The following is a 25,009-nucleotide window of genomic DNA, read 5'->3' as shown; positions in this document are numbered from 1 at the left end:
GCCAAACGACCCAATGAAGGTGAAGTCCCAATCGTAACCTGGGCGGTCTGACTCCAGCGTTCAGGTCGGGCCGTTTGAGCTAAGGACTTTCTAGGTCTGGTCCTTGATGGTGAAATACTGAAGTTATGGGTTCTAAATCCAGGATTCTTAGGATTTGGCCTCCTGGCCTTTTTCACGGAGTGCCATAGGTGTGACGAAGGGGCCACTTCATGTTCTCTTCCAGATCTCTCCTGATCCACAGCTGGCTAACCCCTCTTGCTGAAACGTCCTCTTGCCTATGGGTGAAGCTTACACTCCCGCAGCTAGTCTCCTAGAAGGCCAGACTCCCTGCCTGCCCTCTACTCTGCCCCACCTCTGTGCTCCAGTGAGGCAGCCCTGAACTTGTAGCAGCCATACTTAGCTCTCTCATGCTACTTGCAGCCCTGCCCTGCCAACTGACCACCAAGTCACTTCATCCAGAGTAGATGATGCCTGGGGCAGAGTGAGTCACAGGCCTGGCTTCATGTTCCTAAGCACCATGCCACTCACCTTAGTTAGGGTTTCTGTTGCTGTGATGGAACACCATGACCAAAAGCAAGTTGGGGAGGGAAGGGTTTAATTCAGCTTACATTTCTACATCATAGTCCATCACTGGAGGAAATCCAGACAGGAACTCAAGCAAGGCAGGAACCTGGAGGTTCCTGGAGGCTGATGCAGAGGCTACAGAGAGATGCTGTTTACTGGCTTGCTCCACATGGCTTGCTCAATCTGCCTTTTTAAAAAGATTTATTTTCTTTATTTTTAAAAAGATTTATGTATACAGTGTTCTGTCTGCATGCATGCCTGCAAGCCAGAAGGCGGCATCAGATCTCATTATAGATGGTTGTAAGCCACCATATGGTTGCTGGGAATTGAACTCAGGGTCTCTGGACCTTTGAGCCATCTCTCCAGCCCCAACCTGCTTTCTTATAGAAGCCAGGACCACCAGCCCAGAGATGGCACCACCCACAATGGGCTGAGACTTCCCCTATCAATCACCAATTAAGAAAATATCCTACAGGCTTGCCTATCCTGACATTATGGAGGCATTTTTTTTCAGTTGAGGGACTCTAGCCTGTGTCAAGTTGACATAAGACTAGCCAGCACACCATCTAAAGTTAGTATAGTGGACCTCACAGGCATGTGAGGACCCAGCATGGCCAAGGTGGTAGATGTGTCATGGGAAGATGGGTGTCTGTGACCAGAGGGGAGAGTGGGTATGGGAAATATGGATGGCAGCAGCTGCTGCACACTGGGTCTTCAACACTTACTCCAGGGCCTGGCCAGAGGCCTGTAAGCACACAATGAGGGTATTCTTCCTTCTCCTTCCTGGCATCCTAATGAGCCTAACAAGGCAGGTGAAGTGAAACTATCTAATGGCCATGAGACCTGGAGACTTTTTCTCAGAAAGCTGTAAACAGAATAAAGTGGAGAGTGGATAGGAACAGGATCTCAGAGCTTGCTCAGTTAACCTCCCTACACCATGGTGACCCATGGGGACACTGAGAAGATCCTTCATTTACATTTTGCTGAGTTCTAGAATTGACTAAGAGCTGGCTCCCTCATGGGCTGCCTGAAAAGGGAACTTGGTCAAAGTCTTAGAAAGACAAACAGCCACCACAGGCTGCAGGGGTCAAAACTCTAGACGTATCAACACGTCCTTCCTCATCTCTGAAAAGTGCTTTCCCTCATCGGAGACAGGCAATGAAGCGAGGCCAAGGGACTCCTGTCCATACTGCCATCAGGAACAGTGGAACGGGAGTGGCTGAGGTGAGGTGGTGGGTGAAGCTATGCCTTCCTGCATGTGCCTGCTTCCAGAAGGCTCTGACCCACTTGTAAGTAGCAGCCGAGGTTCTAGGTCAAAGGACTTAGTTAGGGCTGCTGCACTGATCCTATTCAGGATGCAAAGGTGTGTCTGTCTCATGCAAACAAGGCACTGGGCTTCAGCAACAGAAGCTCAGGGTGTTGAGTTTTTCTAGTGCGTGCTGAAAGAGACAGGAGGGAGCTCCGCCTGTGGCCTTCTGGGCAAGATGGTGTTGGCTTCTTGTGACTGTATGGGTCACATGGGAATGCTTTCTGGCTTGGTTTTTGCCAACTATTCAGCCTACAGGACAGTAACCTTGAGCTTTCTCCAGTATGGTTTCCCCTGGGTGATTGCTCCATCTCTGTGGGCTTGGTCCTGCTAGCAAGAACACATCAGAGTCCAAATGCTGCAACTGGTCTCTGGGCCTGGGAGGTGGGCTTGTGTGGAACAGGGGTCCCATGTTAGGAGCAAGGCTTCAGGCACTGGGGTGTAGATCAGACTGTGGCTGTAAGTGGTGTCTAGGCTCAGGCCTGTGGAGTTGGGAACTGACTTCATCTATACCTTCTGAGCAGAACCATCTTCTAGCCATCTACTTCCCACCCCGACCTTGTCTAGCTCAGGGCCCAAGGTTTGTGATCTTGAGATGATCCTTACCCCCTTTTCGGCCACCATTTTCTCCTGATGAGCAACAAGATCAGCAGTTTCTACACTTTCTTAAGGATCTACTTATCAAATATAATCTTATACAGACCACAATACATAAAGACAAAACCAACACTGCCTAAAGGAACCTGGAGGTTGGCAAGCTACTCTCTGTCTACCTGACCCTTTCCCATCTGCAAGGAGATGTCTAAGGCTCCAAAGAGTGTAGGGTGTTGGTTTTTGTTTTTTATTGTTGTTTTTAGAGATAGGGTCTCACTCTGTAAGCCCTGGCTGGCCTGGAACTTGCTATGTAGCCCAGGCTGGCTGCAAACTCACCTAGCTCCTTCATCCATGCAAGACTCTGAAGAATGTAGTTGGAAGGCCTCTCAGCCACATGCTGATGGAAGATCCCCCAACTTTAATGTCCTAGGCTGCTATAACCCCTGGAAGCCAGTGGAGCCCAGGCATCCCAGCACAGAGACTGTACAGCTTGCTTGCTACAGCAGTCCCAGAATCCTGCCTGGTTGGAGGAAGACTTAATATCTTCTGAGGGTTTCCCTGGCTCCAGACTCCCTTGTCTGCACTTGGGGTTTCCTCTGCTGGGTCTTCCCAGAAGCCTTGTGTTCTCTCTACTTATTCATTTCGTTCCATTCTCCCCACCTGACCCTAAACCTTTGCTTGGGCCCTGGTCATGAAGACATGAGTGCCTTCCTTTCTGAGTCTCCAGGAAGAGTACCTTGGTACCCTCAGACAGGCAATGGACTCTGGACAGAAAATAAACCCCAAGTTAGAAGGGAAATGTACACTGCTCTAAATATATTCTATAACCCTCTGTCTTCTGACCTAAAGCAGCTGGACCAAAACACAGCCATGGAGCTGGGCTGCCATCATGTAGGGGCTGGAGCCTTCCTTGCTGATTTTTAATTAATTAAAAAGATTTATTTATTAATTATGTGTACAGTGTTCTGCCTTCATGTATGTTTGCAAGCCAGAAGAGGGCAACAGATCTCATTACAGACGGTTGTGAGCCACCATGTGGTTGCTGGGAACTGAACTCAGGACCTCTGGAAGCGCAGCCAGTGCTCTTAACTGCTGAGCCATCTCTCCAGCCCCCTTGCTGATGTTTTAACTTTGTATGTCCTCTAGTGAGGATCCCCTCATGTACATCTGCTGAGTAGAAAAGATGTCCTCTCCATAGCCCAGTCCTCTTTGAGCAGTGGGCAAGAAGCTCCTCATTGTTCTGGTCTGTGGTCCTGCCCAGCCATCAGGGCTGACTGAGGCCCTCTCAAGTTGACGGACTGAAAGATTCTCCAGGGAACCTTGTGTTGGGATAAGCCACTTTATTAAAGGTGCTCCTCATGGGCCCTCACTTCTCATCCTGCCAGAAGGGGTTCAGGCTGAAGTTACTGATCTTCTCTCCTTCCAGCCTCTCTCTTTGTCCATGGCATCCTGAGATTCACTGTTCTCTGTGGCATCTTGCAGTGGGTAGGTGACCTTGAGATCCTGGCATGGCCCAGGGTGTGCTGGCAGCTGACATAAGGCCAAGGAGTGGCCAGCCCCACAGCCCACGAGGAGGAGTCGCACCGGTGATTGGAAGGCCTGCACTGGAGCTGGAGTCCAGACGTTGGACTCAGTGCCGTCCCCACACATGCCGTGCTCGTTCCAGCCCCAGGAGCAACACTTGCCACCTGTGGGAGAGAGGGCACAGACATCACCAGAGCACCCGCTCCACAGAGCAAGAAACCAAGGCTTGTGACCATCAACAGGGTATGCTCAAGGCCCACTTCAACAGCCCCCCACCTTGTCAGTACGTTTTCCACTCCACAGCTGTCCACCATCACCCCACATGTGACCAGTTACCCTGCTAACTACCACCAAGAACAACTCCAGCCTCTCCCCTGTCCTTCCATCTCTGCTGCCACTGGCTCAGGCTACCAGCTGCTGCTTTGGGCCATGGCTGCCTCCTAGGTTATACACCTATAATCCCAGCTCTTGAGAAGCTGAGGCAGGAGGCGCTGAGTTCCAGACCAGCTTAGGCTACACAGAAAGACCTTGTTTCAACCTTCCTCCTTAAGAAAACTACTTGAAAATTTGAAATACCTTAGTATGCAGAAAAGCATGGAAAACAGTGTACAACATCCTAACCTAAGCTCAGAACATTAGTTACCATTTTCCCATATGTACTTCAATTCTTTCCTTAAAAACAAACAAACAAATAAGAAACAAACAAAAGCCCTCCAAACCCATTTAAGCCTGACTTCCCCCTGGGCCCTCCACCCTGTTCTGAAGCCAGTGCCCATACTTTCATGCACATATATTTATATGGACATGTATGTCCTTAACCACTATGTACTCATTTGTTTTAAAGATTTATGAAAGCACATTGCTGCTACACACCTTTTATATGACCTGTTCTCTATACTTGACACTGCTTTAGAAACTTATCTGAGTCAGTACTTCATCAACCTAGCTCATTAATAGCCTCTCATTATGTAAAGTCATTGTCCACTTAGCCATGTCCTTGGGACAGCTAGTTCTTTGTAATCATTGTTGCCACTGGGCTATATACACCAAGGTGTGATATATTATGATATTATGCAACGTCACCAATATGGCTGCTATGATAAACAATACTGCTGTGCACACCTTTGAACATGTCTCCTGGTTGAAAATGATGTTTGTGCAGAGTGAGCCTCACAAATACATACAAGTCATGGGGTGGAGTTCACATTAATTTTTACTAAGTATAGGCCACAGAGTTCATCAAAGTGGTATTGGTGAAATTTAAGGCCACTCCACGTAGTTGAAAGGGAGGTTTATTTTGTGGGGTAACTCACAAGTGAAGGGATAGGTAACAGGGTCTGGGAAAGGTGTGATGCAGTCTGGCAGTGTTCTCTGGAGAACTCTACTTGGTCTACCTCCAGCATCCAGGGTTCAGGAACCAAGAGAGCCTCGGCATCCGGATCTCAGGTCTTCAGGGTCCTCTCTCGGCCCTGCCTTGGAGGCGTGACTGTTACCGAAGCCTCAATGGGGGGTTGGAACTTGTAGGTCAAAGCTGGAATGGCTACCCACTACAGAGTGGCTGTAGGTGCACCCCCATCACTCATGGTGTCTCCCTGGAGATTACTGCCACACTGGTGAGTACATCCACTCAGCTTGGGCTCCTGCTAATGGGAGTGAGCTCTGCCGTATGCATCTGAGCCAAGTCACGTGTTTATGTTCTCAGTCTTCTCGTTCTTTGCCTCTTTCTGACTGACTCTTTCAGCATTTCCCCCGGTTCTACACACTGCAAGTGTCTTCTCCCAGAAGTGTGGGGTATGTCACCCCATTTTGTTTATGAAGTCTTTTGCTGAGCAATTTATTTATAGTGGCTTCCTAATTGTACATTATGAAGATTAAACAATTTACTTAACATGCTGGCCATTATCAGACACTCAGGTTGTTTCTAATTTTCCATTTTCCTACAGTATTGCATGAACACCTCTGAGTGTGAATCTCTGTCACTCCCTCTAATTACCTTTTCAAATTAGATTTGTAGGATGGGGATTCCCAGCCAGTGGGCACTGCCATCTTGGAGACTCCTGAGGACTGCCAGGATACTCTTCAGAGAAGCTGCCTGGCTTTGGGGATCTGCGGGCATCTCTGCCCCCTCCCACATCACTAGTGTTTATTAGCATCATGGGCTTTAAAAATCCTTTTCAATTTGAATACAAAATGGTACCTCACTGTTACATATAACCCTATGGTTCCTGGATACTTTTCTCTCCTTGTTGTGTGTTGTTACCTACAATCCCCTTCTCCACCCCGGTTAATATAAAAACATTTACGTGTTTAAATCCAAAAGGTAGATTACCTTTTTTTTTTTTCCAGTTTGACTTAAAATTTTGCTTTAGATCTTTCAACAGACATATTTATGACTCTATTTACTGACTTGGGGGTTTATTGGGGAGTGGGGAGAGTCTCATGGAACTTAGGCTGGCCTCTAACTTACTATATAGCCAAGGATAACCCTGACTCTCCATCCTCCTGTTTAACCTCCCAAGTGCTGGGAGTAGAGGTGTGCCATCACACCCAGCAGATTCAGTACTCTTTTAGAAAGTTCAATTTCTTCAGCAGCATGTACAAACTGAAAGCCCACCTTTATCAGAAAATACTCTTGATTTCCCTACAATCTGAATGTTTAAGTCTTTACAATTATGTGATTATACACAGAAAGTTTGTTTTACAGAGCACTGTTTCAAGAGAGGGAGGCCAGCCGGGCTTAAGAGGATTGCCCTTAGGGCTCCACTTTCTTGGGAGGGAGGCATTCCTGGTCAGGGGATCAGGTTTGGGGAAATACATGTCTTCTGGTTAGCTGGCAGGATGAGGAAACATGTGCAGAGAGAGCGGCGCCCCCTCCCCACTTGGTTAAGTTCACAAGGCTGATCAAGAGGGAGGATGGATTCAGAAGGAAGGGAGAAAGGGAGGAAGGAAGGAAGGGAGGAAGGGAGGCAGGAAGGAAGGGGAGGAAGGGAGGGAGGAAGGAAGAGAGGGAGGGAGGAAGGGAGGGAGGAAGGGAGGAAGGATGGGAGGAAGGGAGGGAGGATGGGAGGAAGGAAGGGAAGGAGGAAGGGAGGGAGGGAGGAAGGGAAGAAGGAAGGGAGGGAGGGAGGATGGGAGGAAGGAAGGGAAGGAGGAAGGGAGGGAGGGAGGAGGGAGGGAGGGAGGGAGGAAGGGAGGGAGGGAGGAAGGGAGGGAGGGAGGAAGGGAGGGAGGGAGGAGCAGCAGGATGCAAGAGCCCAGAACCTTAGGGCCTAGTTTGGCACCTTGCACGGGCAAAGTGCCTGGCCCTGGTGAGAAGTGCAGCTGACTGTCAGCAGGGGTGGGGTGGGAAGCAGGGGTGGGGTGGGAAGGAAGGTAGAGCTGACCTCGCCACAGGACACAGCACAATGGGCAGCTGGCATGCTCCTCTCCTGCCAAAGGGAACTCACTCTAAGGAAGCCACACTCAGGGCTGGGTAGATGAGGCCCCGAGCCAGGACTTTCATGCCTGCTTGGTGCAGAAGCTGGCAAAAGCCCAGCTATCTCTTCCCTGATACGCTGAAGAGAGTATGTGTTTCTGGTTGTGTGCTTTATCTGCTCAGGTTGTAACAGCCCAGTGAGGTGGCCACATTTCATGGATGGTGTTCATCTTCCAGGAGAGAAGGCTGAGCATCTAGAATGTGGAGTGGGCTCCCAACACTGTGCTAAACTGCACACTTCTTACAGAAGTACTCTAGGTTTGAGGGCCCCACTAGCGTGCTGTCCCACATCCTCTTTCTCTTTGTGGGTGTGCTGTATGGGTGTGTACACACGTGTATGGGATTACATGTGTGTGGAGGCCAGAGATCAACACTGGGTTTCTTCCCTTCATCTCTCTCCTCCTTCGTTTTTGAGACAGAGTCTCTAATTTTGTTTGTTTGTTTGTTTGTTTTGTTTTGTTTTTGAAGACAGGGTTTCTCTGTGTAGCTTTGTGCCTTTCCTGGAACTCACTCTGTAGCCTAGGTTGGCCTCGAACTCACAGAGATCTGCCTGCCTCTGCCTCCCAAGTGCTGGGATTAAAGGTGTGCGCCACCACTGCCAGGCGACAGTGAGTCTCTTACTGAACCTCATTGATTGGCTACAGGGGTTGGACAGGAAGCCCAGGTATCATCTTGTCACTCCCAGTGTTGGGGGAACAGGTATGTGCTGCCATGCCTGGTTTTCCTCATGGTGACTGGAGATCTGCACTGAGGTTCACCTGTTTCTGCGACAAGTACTTTGTCCACTGAGCTGTCTCTGCAGCCCCACCCAGTCTCTTTTCCATAATCCTTTGAAGGTCATTAGAGAATGGCTTGTGGGGCTGGAGAAGCAGTTCCACAGTTAAGAGCATTTGCTCTTGCAGAGGACCTGGGTTCAGTTCCCAGCACCCACACAGTGGTTCACAACCATCTGGAACTCCAGTTCCAGGGAATCTGATCTGACATTGTCTTCTGACCTCTGTGAGCACCAGGCCTGCCCACAATACACATCCATACATGTGTGCAAACACATGCAAATAAAACAAATACATCTAAACAGATATGTCATCATATTAAAGTAGGCCACAGGTCAGACCCAGTCATAGTCTGCCAACCGCTGTCTACCTAATCCACAGGATACCATTTAATCTAGATTGTGCCAGGCTTTTCTGGTTTCCCCAGCACACCTGGTGTAATAATGGCACCTAGGTCCAAATGTGTCAGAAGTTCTGAGCCCCACTATACATCTCCCAGCACATATCTCACTTGGTGCTAAGTTCACTCAAGTTCAAGACCAAGATGCAGATAAAATATAGGATGATGTCTCCCTCTGCTGCCTCTGAGGACCAACTGTGACATGTCACCACTGCCCAAAGTGTGGAGTCTTCCATTAGGGTTCACATACTCTCTTACAGTAGCAGTATCTGTGAAGCTAAGGAAGCCTGGGAGAAGACCAGCTTTGGGGAGAAGATGAGGAGTTCTGTTTGGGGCAGTCTAAGATGGAGGTGCTAAGGGTATAGAGGTACACATCTTTGAACCCAGCACTTGGGAGGCAGAAGCAGGTGGATCTCTGTGAGTTTGAGGACAGGGTATAAACAGTGAGTTCCAAGACAGCCAGGGCGACATAGAAAGACCCTGTCTCAAAAACAAACACACAAATGACAGAGGTCCTTGCCAGGCACATATGAATGGACACACTCTGCAGAAAGCCCTGTGGTGTTCGGAGGGAGTACAGGCTGAGAACCAAGTGACAATGGTCAGAGGTATGATGAATGCAGATGGGTCCTCAGGTGCTGGCGCAGCTCACAGGGGTCCTGAACCACGCTAAATCACACTTTCTGGCTTTGTTTTTTCAGGAACAAAGTGAATATCTTGTATTTATAATACTATACAGATGAATACCTATTCATTTTCTTTGTGACTATCCTTACTGTCACAAAACCTGTATGTCTGAAAGGAAATTTGCCATTGGGTGTAGCTGCAAGCTCTGGTCCAAGGGAAGCAGTGTTCTTTCTCCCGGTAAGGGGCCAGGCTGCTGACATGGGCACAGCCCAGCAATCCTCTCCTGGAATACTGTCATGGGAGAAGTGGCATGCCCAGCAGGTGATGTTTGAGGGGGAAGTGCCTGGACCTTGAGGCCAGGCTTTCTTAGGCAATACTGCCTAATTCCTGGGAGCCCAAGGCCTTTCTCTTCTACCATGTAACAGCCCAACAGAAGAACCTTTGTGTCTCTGCTAGAATGCAAAGCTCCAAGGGAGCAAAACCAGGATTTTTTTAACAGCTCTATCACAGAACTAAAAAATTGTACATCAGAAAAGGTGCTCAGGAAATATTTGTTTCTGGCGTGAATAGTTCCTAAATGCCGACTGTCCCTAGAGTGGCTCAGTCTTCTGAGAGGAGCCATACTGATGAGTTGGGCAGAGCAATGACAGCAGTCCTCACCAAAGGATTGTTTGTGCATGTGTGTGCTTGTGCATCTGTATATGTGCATCTGTATATGTGTGTTTGTATATGCGTGTGTGTGTGTGTGTGTGTGTGTGTGTGTGTGTATGCATGCACGAGCATGTGCACACATGCATGCATGTATATATGCATCGACTGGCATACTTATAGGAGAACAGACATATCAGAGCAAGGACTAGACCAGTCCATGTCTAGCTCTAGACCCCCCCTGTTCTGGCAGATCTGGCTAGGATTACTTGACTGTAGCTCTTAGAATGACTTGCCGGTAGACTGACCCAACCTTCTCCCTCCTGAGATAAGGAGGAGCTACTGGCCAGTACCTAGCCTGAGTCCTTACTCAGGAGGTGGGAGCAGAGATTTTGGAATCAACTGTTGCTCTTCAGTAGCTACGGGGCGAGCAGGGCTTGGATTTGATATTGATGTCATCTGGCATGTACACCTTGGCCTTGGCGTCATCACCTGTAAACAAGGCAGTCATCTCTCACTTGTCTTTGTTGTTCCTAAACAGATACATCCAGTCCCCAGCAGAGCTCATCACATGACACTTGCTCAGCTGGCTCTCCCATTGGCTGCTGGGGTGGCCCTGTTTCATGCCCAGGTCCAATTCCCAGCCCTCTTTGGTCTGCCCTAACTTGCTGCCAGCCGTTAGAGAACTTGGGGGAGATCCCCCAGGACACAGTCACAGGACAAAACCATGCCACCTTTCTGGACTGTTTCCTTCCCCTGGATGGAGTCGGTAACATTTCACACTGCTCCAGCCAGGGTTCAGATCAGGGTTTGTCTGAGGCATGCCGACAGACACAAGCCACTGAGCATTGCTATGGCAACGATTTGTTATTCTCTGCTGTGTCATTTGATTGTTGGCCCAGTTGCTGCTGTGGTGCAGGGGGAAGGGCTGCAGATGAGGCATGCAGATTACTCTGAGGGACCTGTCTTCTACAGGACTGCATGACCTGGGGTGACTCCTGCTCCTCCACCTCCAAGAAGCAAGTCACTATATCCCCGACACTGTCCTGACAACCTTCTCACTTGTTCACAAGAGGCTAGGTGCCCACCCCAGAACAGCTCTCCACGGGGAGGTTCTGGTGCATTCCAGAATCTGATAGCCACTGTGGTAGGAGAAACGCTAGCTAAACTGTCTTCAGTATCTCAGGGCACAGAAGTGGTACCGTGATGCTGCCCTGCATGGAGCAGTGGTGAGGAGCATGGGCCCTGGGTACTCAGCCTTCGCTGCCCCAGCTCCACGGATTCTAACCACAGGACCAGATGCTCCCTAGATTCTTCTCTAGAGGGGGAGCTGGCATCCAGTCATCTGCTTACACACAGTTGGCTTTCTAATGCCATCTCCCTGAAGTTGGGGGCTCCATTACTTCCTTGCTCCATGATCCTGGGCAAGTTATTCAATCTCTCTCAGGCTCAAATTTCTCATTTTCAAAATGAGAATAGTTTTACTACTTCACAGACTTTTCCTAATGACCTAACAGTCGAGTGAGAACACTTATGGAGAAGGAGTTACCTGGCAGGGGCAGCCAGAGCAAATGGGTTTTATTCTTCCTAGGAGGAGTCAGAGCGACATATAGATCTGAAGTCTACAACACTGAGTTCAGTTCCCACGAGTGTCTCTGGACGGTCCTACTTCCCAGGGTCAAACCTGGAGGGTTTGAGGACCACTCATCCACTCCTTCATCTACAGGTCACAACCCTTTTGCCAGGCTATTTCTGAGGACTAAAGATATTGCTTAACGTACTGACTTCTAAATAAAATTTTTTCCTATTTTCTTCAATGTTCATATGTTGCTTTTCTAATAACTCATTTTTTTTAAAGTCTGTTTAAATACTGTCTGAGGCATACATCTCTGAAAAACTATCTCTCATGAATTAGCTAAGTGGTGTGTATGTATGTGTGTGTGTGTGTGTGTGTGTGTGTGTGTGTGTGTACACGCGTGTGTGCACACGTGCACGCACCTGTGTGCCTGCCTGTATGTGCTCATGCTTGCATGCATGTGCCATGGTGTGCTTGTGGAGGTCACAGAACAACCTCTGGGAGATGATTCTTTCCTCTATATTTTTGTGGGGGTTGGGATTGAACTCAGGCCCTTAGGCTTGAGGGCAAGTGTCTTTACCCACTGAACCATCTCCCCAGACTCCTCCTCTTTCTTTACCTAATGATTTAAAATCAATTCCAATGAAACACCATAGAGTCAGGGTGAATCCAAACACCTACCATTGTCACAGCAGTGTGGTGCTGGGAGACCCAAAGGCTGGCCTCAGATCCAAGGCATGCTTTACTCTCACTTGGCATGTGAGCCTGGGCAAGCCAGTACTTCTCTCAGGGTCTCTGTTTCAGCATCTGAAGACTGAAAGAACCAGCCTCAGTGGCTCCCAAGTACCTCTGCAGCTCTGAAGGGCTGTGCCTCCTGAAAACAGTGTGCTCTTCAGTTCAATTGCACCTGCGGCCTAGCTGACATGGACTGGCTCATTGGGAAACGACCCTCTCACCCATCACTCAGATTATCAGACCCTCCCAGGATGTCAGCACATGAGCACTTCTAGGAGAATGGCTGCCAGCTTATAAGTGACGGCATCATGATCAAACACGAGAAGTTCTGAGGCTAAGCTCATGTTCTTTATCTCACTGGGATCCTATGCAAAGAAGCCTTCACACACATGCCAAAGCTTTCATTCACAGGGAAGACCAATAGGGTTGTGATCAGAAGATGAGAACAAGGCCTTCTCCAGACTCCCCTGCTGTGTGGGTTCAGATGGGAAGTGCCCTGTGCTAGAGATGTGGGATCTTTATCCATTGAATGGGCCATTCTTGCTGCTAAGAATTCCAGTGCCCTGTTCACTTCAGGAGAGCTAATGGAAATCTTTGGTACATTCTAAAGTCAGGTTTTAGGGACTATGAATATCTATTGTTCCCAAAGGGAGAAGAAGCTATGCTCTTAAAGGGAAGTCCATGGTTGAAGTCCAAGGCCATGCAGCATCTGCCTGTGGGAGCCAGATATGGCACACACTTTACAGTGCAGGCTGAGCTGCAAGACAGACTCAACCTGGCATGGCTCTAGCCCTGCAGAGACCATGCAGCATCAAAGCTGCAAACACCAGACAGGAGCACACAACCACCAGTGTGGAAGGCTCTGTACCGCGAGTGCATCCAGCCAGGCAATGACATCCACCTGATGTCAACTCCAGATAAAGTGCCTTGTATGTGCAAGCGAGAAAGAGGAACGTGTGAGGATGAACGAGCCTCCGTTTTTAAGGACAATAACTAACACTTACTAATACCCCACACTAAGATCTAGGCTTCTGTTTTGACCTACTTCTGGTCTGCCATTCCACTACCCTAAGAACTTAGGGTGAGGATGTTCAGGACCTCCATCTTACCCCTGAAGAAGAAGGTGGGGTGAAATGACGTTTAGTTGGGGCTTATGCTCACCTCAAAACCAGTGGAAAAGCTGGGAAATAATCAAGGTCAGCCTGTCTGGATCCTGAGTTCTTAATCTGTGTCTTATGGCTTCTGGATTCCTGCGTGACCTTGAACAAGCATTTTCCTCTCTGTATCTCCACAGAGGAAGAGTAGAGGCTCAGTGAGTCCAGTGAGCACAGGAGTGTGACACACAGCACTGAACCAAGACAGCAGGGGAGGGACACCCACTCAAAGGACAGCACGATGTGTCAGCAGCCCAGGGGGGAGGGTGTCAGCCATACAATCTAGGGGCAGCCGAACTATGGTCAGGATTTGACGGGCAGAGGTTAAGTGGAGGGCTCCAGGGTAGTGGTGGTGGTGGTGGTGGCAGAACTAACCCCATCTTCTCCACCAGTGTCTGCTCTGCTACCTAGCCAAACTACCAGCTTCATGTCAACACTCCATGACCTCCCCAGCTACCAGCCTTTGTCTGTGTCCTTTGGTCCATCTCAATTTGCTTTTCCTCCAGGAAGTCTCTCCTGACCTGGCAGCTTTGCCCCCGTCTCCCTAGAATAGAGGAGACAGGTAGACTTGAAGAACCACTTACACGCTGTCGCCAAGAGGCCTCCCAACAGTGCTGGTCACACCACATTCCTTTGAGACCCTGGTCTTTGTGAACAGTGCCCTGTCTTCACGACTTGCTCTCTCCAGAGTGGAGAAGGAGCAGTGACCCTTTTCCACGTGAATCTCTCACAGCGGCAGATGCCGTAAGGTTGCCTGGAGAGTCTGGAAATGCCATGTTGCCATGGTAACAGACCAAGGTTGGGGATGCCTTATCCCTGATGAGCTGCTCTGGCAGTACCATGCCATGCTGCTGGTGAAATCTTCCTCCACGAATAAGAACAAACCAAATCTACTCATGGACAAGGAGATGCTGGACCCAGGTTCAGCTCCTGCACACACTCTGGGGGCTACTCACCCAATCCCTGGCTGATCAACAGGGCTAGGCCCTGGCTGGCTGTGCTTCGGCTCATGTGGTCTAATACAGTTTTTAACTGGCTCAGCCAACAAAGCAGGCCCTCCCCCACTCCAGCCCCAAATTGCCACTTCTCTTATTTGATGTGTCAACCAGGGATCTGCTGGTGTGGACTCTGGCAATTAGCACAGCACGTGCATTTGTTGGGAAATTAAGAGCCACTGATTAGCCTAATTCTACGCCATTTACAGACAGTGAGTGTCAGGCTGAGATTGGCTTTTCCAAATGGTGGCCCAGAGGGTAGCATGTTCATGGCGTGAGTTTGAAATGGAAGCAAAGACCTGAGGAGCCAGGCTGTGAAGTGGAAGAGGCAGGCCTCACATCCTGTCAGCCACTGTTTCCTCTAGCTCAGAATGGAATGGAAGATCGGAAGAAGCTGTTTCTAGATTGAAGCCACACTTACTCCCAAATCCTGATGCAGAGAAGGAACCCCTTCCCCTCTGAGACCCTCCAGGCTGACCCCTGCTTGGAGAGGCTATCGGACCAGTGTGCCCTGAACTAGCTCAGACTAGGTGGTCAGGATCCCTACTCTGTTTACACTATCTTGACCTTCTACCACCTAAGGGCCCGAATCCCTCACCTGGAGCCCTGCTGTATAGCTGGACCCTCTTGAAAATGGAATGCTCAGTGGTAGTTACCTTAAGACTCCTGACACTGAGCTATACATGGGCCATATCTGAGTGATCTCTTTGACCCATATCTAGTAACAGGTCCCCTGCCTTATTTGGCCAGTTCATCAGAGGACAAGCCTATTTGTACACAATATGCTGAGGACAGCTGGTTGACTGATTTCCCACAGACATTGGGGAAACTTACAAATCCTTTCAAGGACCAGACTCTGAGGTGTGAACATACATATAACTTCCCCAACTCAAACTTGAGCTTCAGAAATGAGCCAGGCCTTTCAAGTAATGAATGAAACATCAACTGCACCTTATTTGAGCAGTCTATGACAACCGCCCTCAAGGAATAAGCAGTCTAGGAGACCAACAGATATCATCAATGGATGAAGAAAAACTGATATGGTAGGAACTAGGACATTCCAAACCTGGAGAACACTGTGAGTAGAGACCTGGCTGGGCTGAGGCTCTAGAGCTTGCCCAGCTAACTATGGTGGTTACATTTGGTGGAAAAAAAAATGGAAGTGTAAAAAGTAGTAGAAATTTGGCTGATAGGTAGGGGGTAGATCATTGCAAAGACTTGGGAGATCTAGTCTTCAAAGGCCGGACTATAGATTTTGGACTGTATCTGACAGCTAATTGGAAGCTGCTAAGACAATGGGTAAGAGAATAGCAGAATCACCAGCATTTCATTCCTGTTGCCATGGTAACATATAAAGAACCTATGCAATCTTATGTCTTGGATACTTTGGGTTGAATGTAGTTGAAGGCTGACCTGGACATCATTCTGGAGGCCAAGGTGAAATCCAGGATGAATGAAGCCTGAGCTACTTCAAGGACAGTGGGATACAGAAGAGGGATGGAGAGAGTCCCTTACAGAGGCAGGACCAAGAGGACTGGGCATTGATGATGCTGTGGAGGGGAATTTGGGAGCTGTGGTGTTTGAATGAGAATGGCCCCTATAGGCTCATGGGTTTGAATACTTGGTCCTCAGATGGTAGAACTGTTTATGGAGGATTAGGAGATGTGGCCTTGTTGGAGGAGATGTGTCACTGGGTGCTGGGCTTCATGGATTTCCAGTGCTCTCTCTGGCCCCTGCTTGTGGATGAAGATGTAAGCACTCAGCCATTCTTGCTGACATGCCTTTGCTCTGCCATCATAGACTCTAACACTCTGAAACTACAAGTCCAGTTAAATGCTTTCTTTTACAAGTGGTCTCGGCCATTGCGTTTTGTCACAGCAATAGAAAAACTCTGCAAAGATGGGAGTCTCAGCTGGGTGTAAGACACCAGATTCCTAGACTCTCAGGCCTGGCTGATAAATCTAGACTTTGACTCCCAACAGAGTCAAAGCATTCCTCTTGTTATTCCAAGCTCAGAGAAACATCTGTTGGGAAACAGCTCATGGGCATGGGCAGACATCTCAGGAAGATTTACTCCCTAACAGGCTGCCCAGGTTCCTACCAACCTAGGACCTACTGTTTGGGTGGAAGAGAGGATCCAGAGAAGGGACCCCAGCACCTTGCTAGTAAGGTATTTCTGTCAGGAGATGCACTGGAGTATGGCCCCCAGGTAAGGAAAAAGCCCCAGTTCTAAGCTGGATTTTTTGCACCTCTATCCTGCCAGGTATCTTTTGGGTGAGTGCTCAGGCCATAGGGACCCAGGAACATAAGGGCTGCCTGTTCTGAGACCGAATCCCTCCGGTGGTGCCTCCCACATCTCTCTGTCCTAGTATAAAAATTTCTCATCTTGTTCTGCCCTTGGCCTATACAGCATCATGTCCTGTTCTTCAGTCTGAATACACTCATCCATCTTTCTCATGCCATTCTAAATCCTCAAAAGGTCTCCAAGGCTCAGCTTCAGGGCAGTAAAGGGACTCAGGGCTCACTCTCTGGCCCAAGCCTTTAAGCTCTATGGAAGAGGCAACATTTGGGACAAGAATGAGATGGTCCACTTTTCGATCAAGTCCACAGTCTTTCCCAGACAAGCCTCCCAGGAACTCTACAGCTTGCTTTACTTCACCTGTCCACATCACAGACTGTCACTGTGTGAGGACAATAGCTATTGTCATTCTGTATTCTGCACAGTGCCTTGCACAGAGCTGTGGACTGCAGGTGGCTGAGAAAATAGAAACCTCAGCAGTCAGAGACTCAGGAAGACAACAGGTGAAGGGAGAAAAGCCCTCCTCCTTCCAACAGTTCTTCACTGTTCTGGGATGCAGGCCAAGCCCAGCCACTGGGGGAGGGGCAGAGAAAGAACATCCCAAAGAGATGTCTGCATCTGAAAGACATCTCTATATCCAGTGTCAGTGTTCTGGTCCAGAGCCTCTTGGGAGAGCAGCTTCCAGAGCTGGCAGCAGAAGTCAAGCTGAGGTCAGCCTCCAGCCTAGGGGTGTACTGGTGATGGGGGTGGCAAGCTGAGATGATCCTTTTTTCCCTTAATGGATTTCTCAGACTTTGAGAGCTAAAAGAACTATTGAAGATGGTAAAATCCAACTCCTGAACATTTCCAATGTGGATACTGAATCCAGGTCTTGGTAGAAAGAGACACTTACTTGACCCAGGTCATGGCCATGACCAAACTTTGGGTCTCTTGATCTTAACACAAGGGTATTTGCAAGGCTACTTTTCTCAATAGTGTTCTACTAGGAAAGCATGTGGTAAGGTTAAATGGCCACCAATTATTATTTTATTTTTTTTTAAATCAAAATTCAATTATTGACATCCTGGTAGTACAGGTTTAGAGGCAACTATTGGGCTTAAGCCACTTGCTTGAAATGATACAGCTCAGAAAAAGCTAAAGCCAGGCAGAGCTGGAGTAGAGTTCAGTGGGGAGAGTGCTTGCCTAACATTCACGAGGCCCTGGGTTTGACCCCAGCATAAACTGCATAAACAAGTTGTGGTGACTCACACCTGTAATCTTGGCACTATAGAGGCAGAAACAAGGAGATCAGAAGTTCAAAGTCATCCTTGACCATATAGTGAGTTCCAGGCCAGTCTGGGCTCCATAGGACCCCACCCCCCCCCCCAAAAAAAAAAAAAAAAAAAAAAAAGATCCTTCGCCTCTTTGCTCTGGTTTATTTTGTTCCACACATCACAGGCTGGGGACAGAGGAAGAGAGACAAACAGACATTCTGAGAGGTTCCTTGAATGTACTTCCTGGTTGAGGACCTCCTATGCCCTTGGCCTTATGTTAGATGATGGGGTTACAAAAACAGACTAAGGTCCAGGAATGCAGGGCAGGAGGTAACTTCCAAGAAGCTCCTAAACCAACAATTATAAAGGCTGAAAGAGAAACAAAACATCTCAATAACTCTGAAGAGAGAATTGCTGAGGAGAGCAGGCAAGGGGATGCTGTAGCAGGACAGGCAGGCAGATCCCACCAGCCAGGGCCCACTCTGTTTGCAGAACACAGCGTGATGCCTGGCACACAGAGCACTTGGTATAAGAAGCTGAGTCAATGCATGAATAAATGCAGTAATAGTCCATGGGGACATGAGCCACAGCACCAGTGCCTGCAGAGACAGGGCCTGAGAACAAGTGCCATCCTGGCTCCTCTCCATCTATTTGCACAGGGGCAGAAGGCAGCTGGTGGGTCCAGCAATGCTGACAGAGAAGGACAGAGCTCCTAGCCCCAACCCATTTCTCCATGGCAACAAGCTGACAGAATAGTGCACGGGAAACAGGGAAATAGGTTTTACAATCATGATACAAAACACAATGGATGAAAAACCTTGCCTGCAACATCACAGCCTCCTGCCTCTCAGGTCCTAGTAGGGCAGGCACACCTTACACCTGTACCTTCAGGCCTTCCCATCCCTTGTGCAGCCAGGGTGCCTGCTCCCTGCTCATTGTGTTCTCTTCTCAGGCTGCAGGGCACATTTCCTTTCTTTGTGGTTGATGCTTCAGGTACTGTGGGGAACCCAACAAGGGACGGTCGGGACTGCAGCAAACTGCACACAGCTGGGTCCTACAGTACCCAGGCTGTCCCCAGCCGTCTGCACACAGTGGAGTAGCCTGCAGTACTGGTGTCTGTGGCACAGGGGTCAAGGGCAAAGAGTAGACACCACATATTTCCTGTCTCCTAGTGTCTAAGTCTTGCCTCAGGCACTGGGCTCAGCTGTATTTGCCTTTGTCTCTCTGGGATGACTTAATTGCACCTTCTCCTGTAAATGCAAAGCCTTCTGTTTACATTTCAAATATAAAACTTACCAGTCTAGTTTTTATTATTATTCTGTGCCCTAGTAGAGGACCTGAGGTAGGGTAATGGCTCAATAAGTGCCTTCTGAATTAGGTCAATACACTGGAAAACATTTACACTGGAGGGCTAGAGACCAGCATCTTCCAATGCAAGGAAGTTCTCTCAGCTCACCCTGTCTACTGAGCCCCAGGGCTCTAAGGGGGCACCTCCTCTGCTGGATGCCTTCATGGCCCTCCCAATGCCAGGATGATTTCTCTTCTATAACTTGATAGATGGTACCAGTCACAAGGGTACACCAAGCATGCTGGGCTAGGGACCTCAAGCTCAAGCCTAGGCTTTCCACTAAACTCACTATCTGTGAGTGTAGACAAATCATTTCATCTCTTTGAACCTTAATGTCCTTTTCTGTAAAACGGGAAAAGCCCATTTCTGTCTCCATTGCATCTCCCCAGGAAGTTGACGTGAGGATCAGGAATGGTGAGGGACAAGAAGAGCCCTGGAAAGCCATCTGACACCCACACAAAGCGGGGTCTTGTTCCAGGACCTTACGAGAGTCATGAGGCTCACAAGGTGACATTTACCCAGGACCATGCAGGAAGTGGGGATGGAGGGGTCACAATCTCTTGCTGCCCTACAGATTCCAGCAAGGTGTTCTCCAATTTCAGTACAAACAATCTTATATCCCATTAAAATGAGAAGCCTTTGGGGGCTGGAGAGATGGCTCAGCAGCGAAGAGCATTGGCTGCTCTTGCAGATGACCCGGGTTTGGTTCCCAGCATCCAAAAGACAGATCACAAATGCCTGTAACTCCAGTTCCAGGGGAATCCAATGCCCTCTTCTGGGTCCTGTGGGCACTGCATGTACATGGTACACTTGTATGCATTCAAAACACCCCATCCCCCCAAAAAAGAATCTAATAAAACCAAGAAGATTTTGGGGCAGCTTGTGGCATGTAAATCTCTGAGATGGAAGGAGGGCCAGCTTTCCTTGTAGTCAGGTCACCCAGAACGTCTGAGGCAGGAGGCTAACTCCTACTTACCCAAAGCACTCTTCAGTCCCTCAGTCACTGCTAACTGGCACATCCCAGGAAGGCCACCCTAGCAGCTGGCATAATACACCATGGCACTCACTGCTCGGGTTGCCTGGCCAGAGATAATGATGGCGATGCTGCAAATGCTTGAGAAGTGGTAACAACAGGACATGGTGGGGTGGGGACAGGGACGGCTCAGAGCACAGGAGCCAGTGGAAAGGCACGTGGTTAGCTAGGGCTGCCTGTGGAATGGAAAGCCAGCAGAAACAGTACCAAGAAATACAGGTCCCATGCTCAGGTGCCACCAGCTTCTGAGTCCATGTGCCAGAGGTGGCATTGAATGGTGCTTCTTTAGTCTTCAAGCAAGGACTTCCAAGAGGAGGAAGAGGGTGGAAGGTTAAGGTGGTGGCGTGTCTTCATTAAGGGCCTTCACCCTTACTTACATGGTGTGTAACTCCTGTATCAACATGGCTGGCTAGTACAGACCACTGTTTGGACAGATGCTAGGGTGTGTGCTGTAGGAAGGACATCTTTTAGATGTAGTTAATTTGCATTTAAGATGTTTGACTTTAAGTAAGTGGGTTGCCCTTCCTCATGTGGTGGGCCACACTCAGCTGGCTGAAGCATGCAGATCAAAGTCTGAAGCTGCTGTAGAAGGCAGAATTTTGTCTCTGGGTTGCTGCCAATCTCCAGTCTTCTGACTCCAGCCTGGACCGCTACTCTGTGGCTTGTTCTGTAGTGCTTGGACTTGCTATCCTCTCCTGAATTCCTCCAGGCTTATCTGTGTCTCTCTCCAGCCCCCTCTCCTCTCCCACAGATAGAGGAGACAGAGACACAGCCAGATGTTCTGATGGCCCCTGAGAAATACATGTGAACAGTTGGATGTTTTCACCTAGCTGTCCTGGTTTGATGCTCCACGTGACCTGGGGAGGCAGGTTTTGCTACTGTGACATTTGTTTGCAGTGGGGACACTGAGCTTGGTGAATGTGACTCAAGGCAGAGTTTCTCTGAAGGAAGCTGGGGCAGAATTCCCGGCCAAAATAGTTCCCCTTTCTTGGGATGCAGTAAACAGCTCAAACAACATGGGCCCTGGATAGCTCTCATGTAAGCCGGACAACTCATGCTCCCAAAACTGTCCATGGGACCACCCTGGGATCTGTCCCAGACACAGGGCTCTGGTTTTCCTAAGTTCTTCATGGTTTTATCATGTTTAAACCTGACCATTAATATGCAGGGAAGCAGGTTCTTTGTGGAAACCGATGCTTGGGCAGAGAATGAGCAATCTTCCTCTTAAAACCAAGCCTGGCTACAGGATGCTCCAAAAACCCTTTTGGCCTTGCCAGGAGGGAGGGAGAGCGTGCAGGCTGCTGAAATAACGAGTCAAGGGCAGCGCTGGGGTGCCTGAGCACGAGGCCTCAGCGCTGCTTCCTCCAGCTCCAGTTCCCTCTCCTGAGCTGTCCTGTGCCTTGGTTCCTGGAGCACTCAGGCAGGCAGCACAGTTCTCCGCAGAAGGGCCCTTACAGCTCTCGTCCCTTGACCCCCTCACCACCACATAACCCGCCCTGCTTGGTGGGGCCGAGATTGGAGGCATTTTCAGGAAGTTTACTAAACGCCGGGGCCAGTGGAAAGGAATAGCCACGGCAATGCAAGTCCCCACCCGCAAGCAGACTACCCAGAGAGGCTTCCACTCTTCGGCCAGCACCTGCTCCCAAGGGCGGGAACACGGATGACAGCCTTTGAGCAGCCTCTCCCTGTGGGAGCTTGCAGCAATTTCTTTCTTTTTATTATTATTAATTTTTTTTCATACCAACCACAGTTCCCCCTCTCCCTACCTCCCCCCACTTCTCAGGGTAAGGCCTTCCTGGAGGGGGGTGTCAACAAAGTCTGGCATACCAAGTTGTGCAGGACCAAGCCCCTCCCCCTGCATCAAGGCCGAGCAAGGTATCCCACCATAGGGAATGGGCTCCAGAAAGCCAGCTAGCTCACCACAGCAGTTTCTTCTTCGTCAGTTTTGCACTTGCTTCACAGGGGTGGACTAGACTATCAGAACAGTACTGCCCCACACATGAAGGCACCTGTGGTCCTGGAGAGCTGAGAGGTAGCCTGAGAGGAGCTGGCCCGTCTGTGGGAAAAGACAGCTGTCATGGTGACCCGCTTGGGGAAACTGTCTTGTAGAAAAATCCTGGCCCACTTACAAGCCAGAGATGAGAAATCCAGAGTCAAGCTGCCTCCTGCTGGCCTAACCTGTCAGTCCTGGGGTCTAGTTTGAATCAGGCTTCCCCTCAGGGGCTGCAATGTGGTGACAGGCAAGAGGCTTGACTGTCACATGAAATCTCCATCCTCTCGAGAGAGGCAAGCTCACACGTCATAGAAAAAGAGTCCTGCAAGGCAGACATGTTGTCTGGGTTTGCAGCAGATCAGAGGCCTCCCTCATCACAGCTGCTCTGTCTGTGGCTAAGAGACCATTGCATGTTTGCAAACCTCGGGGGGCCTGAGATCACAGCAGCCAGAGCTCCATGAGAGGAAACCAACATGTGGGAATAATCTCTGACATTTACCTAGAATGAGCAGTGTTCTGGCTACCTCTCTATCGGACTAATTTCCACCACAACCTAGGGGTAGGACCTATCATTAAACCCATTTTGCAGAAAGGAAAACCAGGATGGAGGCCAAATCACTTGCCCACTGTTCCACAGCTAGTCAGTGGTACAACTGGTATTCAGGCATGGACATGCTGCCACCACAGCACCTAATTCAAACAGCAGTGTTGCAAGGTCAGTATTATGGATCTTGTTTTATAGTTGGGGCTGCACTGGGGCTACAGTGTAGTGGACAGTGTTCCTAATCATGAATGAGGACCTGGGTTTGATCCTGAGCACTAAAAAGACAAAATAAAGAAAAAGCTCTATGTGAAGTTAGGAGTGGTCGTGCACACCTCTAATCCCAGTATTTGGGTGGTAGGGTAAGGGGATCATGAGTTTGAGGCCCACCTGGGTTACATGGAGACCAAACTAACCAACCAACCAACCAACCAACCAACCAACCAATCAACCAAACAACCAAACAAACAACCAACCAACCAACCAACCAACCAACCAACCAACCAACCACACAAACAAAGAGATGAGATTTGAACACTCAATAAGATCACACAGCCACCCAAGTGGCCCCCAACCTAAAGGCTGCACCTTTCTCAAGCTCTCCCTGGAGAGGGGTCTGTGGCAGCAATTGTGGGCTGACCTCAGGAGGCCAGCTGACTTTGTGTGTCCTCAGTTGAGGGACACAGACCCAGCACAGTCAATCATGGATGGAAGGGAGACTCTTCCAGCAGGCTCTGGATGGGTAAGTTTCGACATTTTTTCCTAAGGACAAAGACCCGGGCACAGGAGAACCGGCCTCTTGTGACCAGGCACATATGTTCTTATTGCTGCTCAGACACTGGTCACAGCTTTCAGTGTCCCTTCTGTCCCCATGCTATTGTGTATGTGGTCTCACTCATGAATTTACTGGTAACAAAGATCTAAATACAGGAAGCTGTGTTGCCCAGTATGAAAGGCAAAGACTTCAAAAAATTCTGACCTTTATCTACTTCCTATAGAGAGTTAAATAAATTTCTTAGTTTCTAAGAGTTCCAATTTGCTTATTTATTAAACAAGAAATTAAACAAAGAGATCATTCCTCCTGAGTTGGTTATAAGGAAAAACAACAACAAAACCAAACCTGAAATAACAGAGAAAGAAAACATTTACTAAGCCCTATGATGTGCCGGGTACATCTCACTTATATTTCACAAAACTTGCACGAGATAGACAAATACATTATATCCATTTTAGAGACAAGAAAACTGAGAAGCTGAGAAACTAAGGACTGAGAGTAGACCTGGGATTAGGTCAGGCAGAGCAGCTCACAGCTTTGGTTCTGCAGTGAGTCATCCCTCACACCTGCCTCCTCCCCACAGTCCTCAGTGTCAGCCTCCAATCTCCAGGCCACTAAGGCTGTGATCTTTCTGAAAGGATACTCTAACTCCACGACTCTTCTAGTCAAAAGCCCGCTCTGAGCTCAGGTGGAGAGTGGTGCTGCAGTGTGAGCCAGAGGCTCCAGTTCTGTGTGTGTGCATGGGTGGGGGCAGGGGACAACTTACTGGGGCTGGCTCTCTCCTTCTACCATGAGTATTTCACGGGCGGATCTCAGGTTGTCAGCCTTGGGGGTAGGTGGCTTTACCTGCTGAGCCATCTGTCTCTTGACACCTGGACTTCCCTGGTCCTGCAGTCCCCTCTCCAAATGAAGTCAACTACTATCTCTGAGACTGGAACCCAAACATCACCACCACTCCCCAAAGTTCTTCAAGTGGTGCATCCAGCTTCCCATCGAATCCCAACAGCTCTGTAGCAGCGCTCTTCTCCTATGATCTGACTTGTCCAGTTATACCTGGCTCCTGTGCAGGTACGCTACATTATTAACATATTTGGGTGTGAAGACTCCTTTCTAGTGTCTAAACATTTTAAGATCTTTCCATACATACCAAAGCACCACCACAGTCAATGACAGAAAGTCATGATGAGTTGAGCAAAGCTGCACAGTGTTCTAGTCCACCCAGTCAGACCAGTCTATACTGGAAAGCTGTGCTGTGCATACAGGAACCAGAGAGTCTTGGTACACTTAGTTGGAAACTACTTTTCTGTCCTAGCAAGAGAGTCTCTTGATGGAATGGAAGTCACGTTTACTGAGCCTGGTTACTGTGGAATTGTACCAGCCACTTTTTGTTTGTATC

General features: G+C 49.0%; 1 protein-coding gene across 1 annotated transcript in view; it reads right to left on the bottom strand.

Moving 5' to 3' along the window:
- Nucleotides 1-3,789: 3,789 nt before the first annotated feature.
- The window catches only part of Sergef (secretion regulating guanine nucleotide exchange factor), a 217,781-nt gene continuing 196,561 nt past the window's right edge, over nt 3,790-25,009 (bottom strand). The window contains 2 exon segments of the mRNA XM_036180522.1: nt 3,790-3,899; nt 3,902-4,152. Of these exon segments, the coding sequence (XP_036036415.1) occupies nt 3,831-3,899; nt 3,902-4,152 (320 nt within the window). The 3' untranslated portion in view covers nt 3,790-3,830.

This window comes from Onychomys torridus, chromosome 1 (genome assembly GCF_903995425.1).
Source record: "Onychomys torridus chromosome 1, mOncTor1.1, whole genome shotgun sequence".
Classification (NCBI taxonomy): Eukaryota; Metazoa; Chordata; class Mammalia; order Rodentia; family Cricetidae; genus Onychomys; species Onychomys torridus.
Note: the sequence above shows the minus strand (reverse complement) of the source record. Positions and strands in the feature narration are given on the sequence as shown.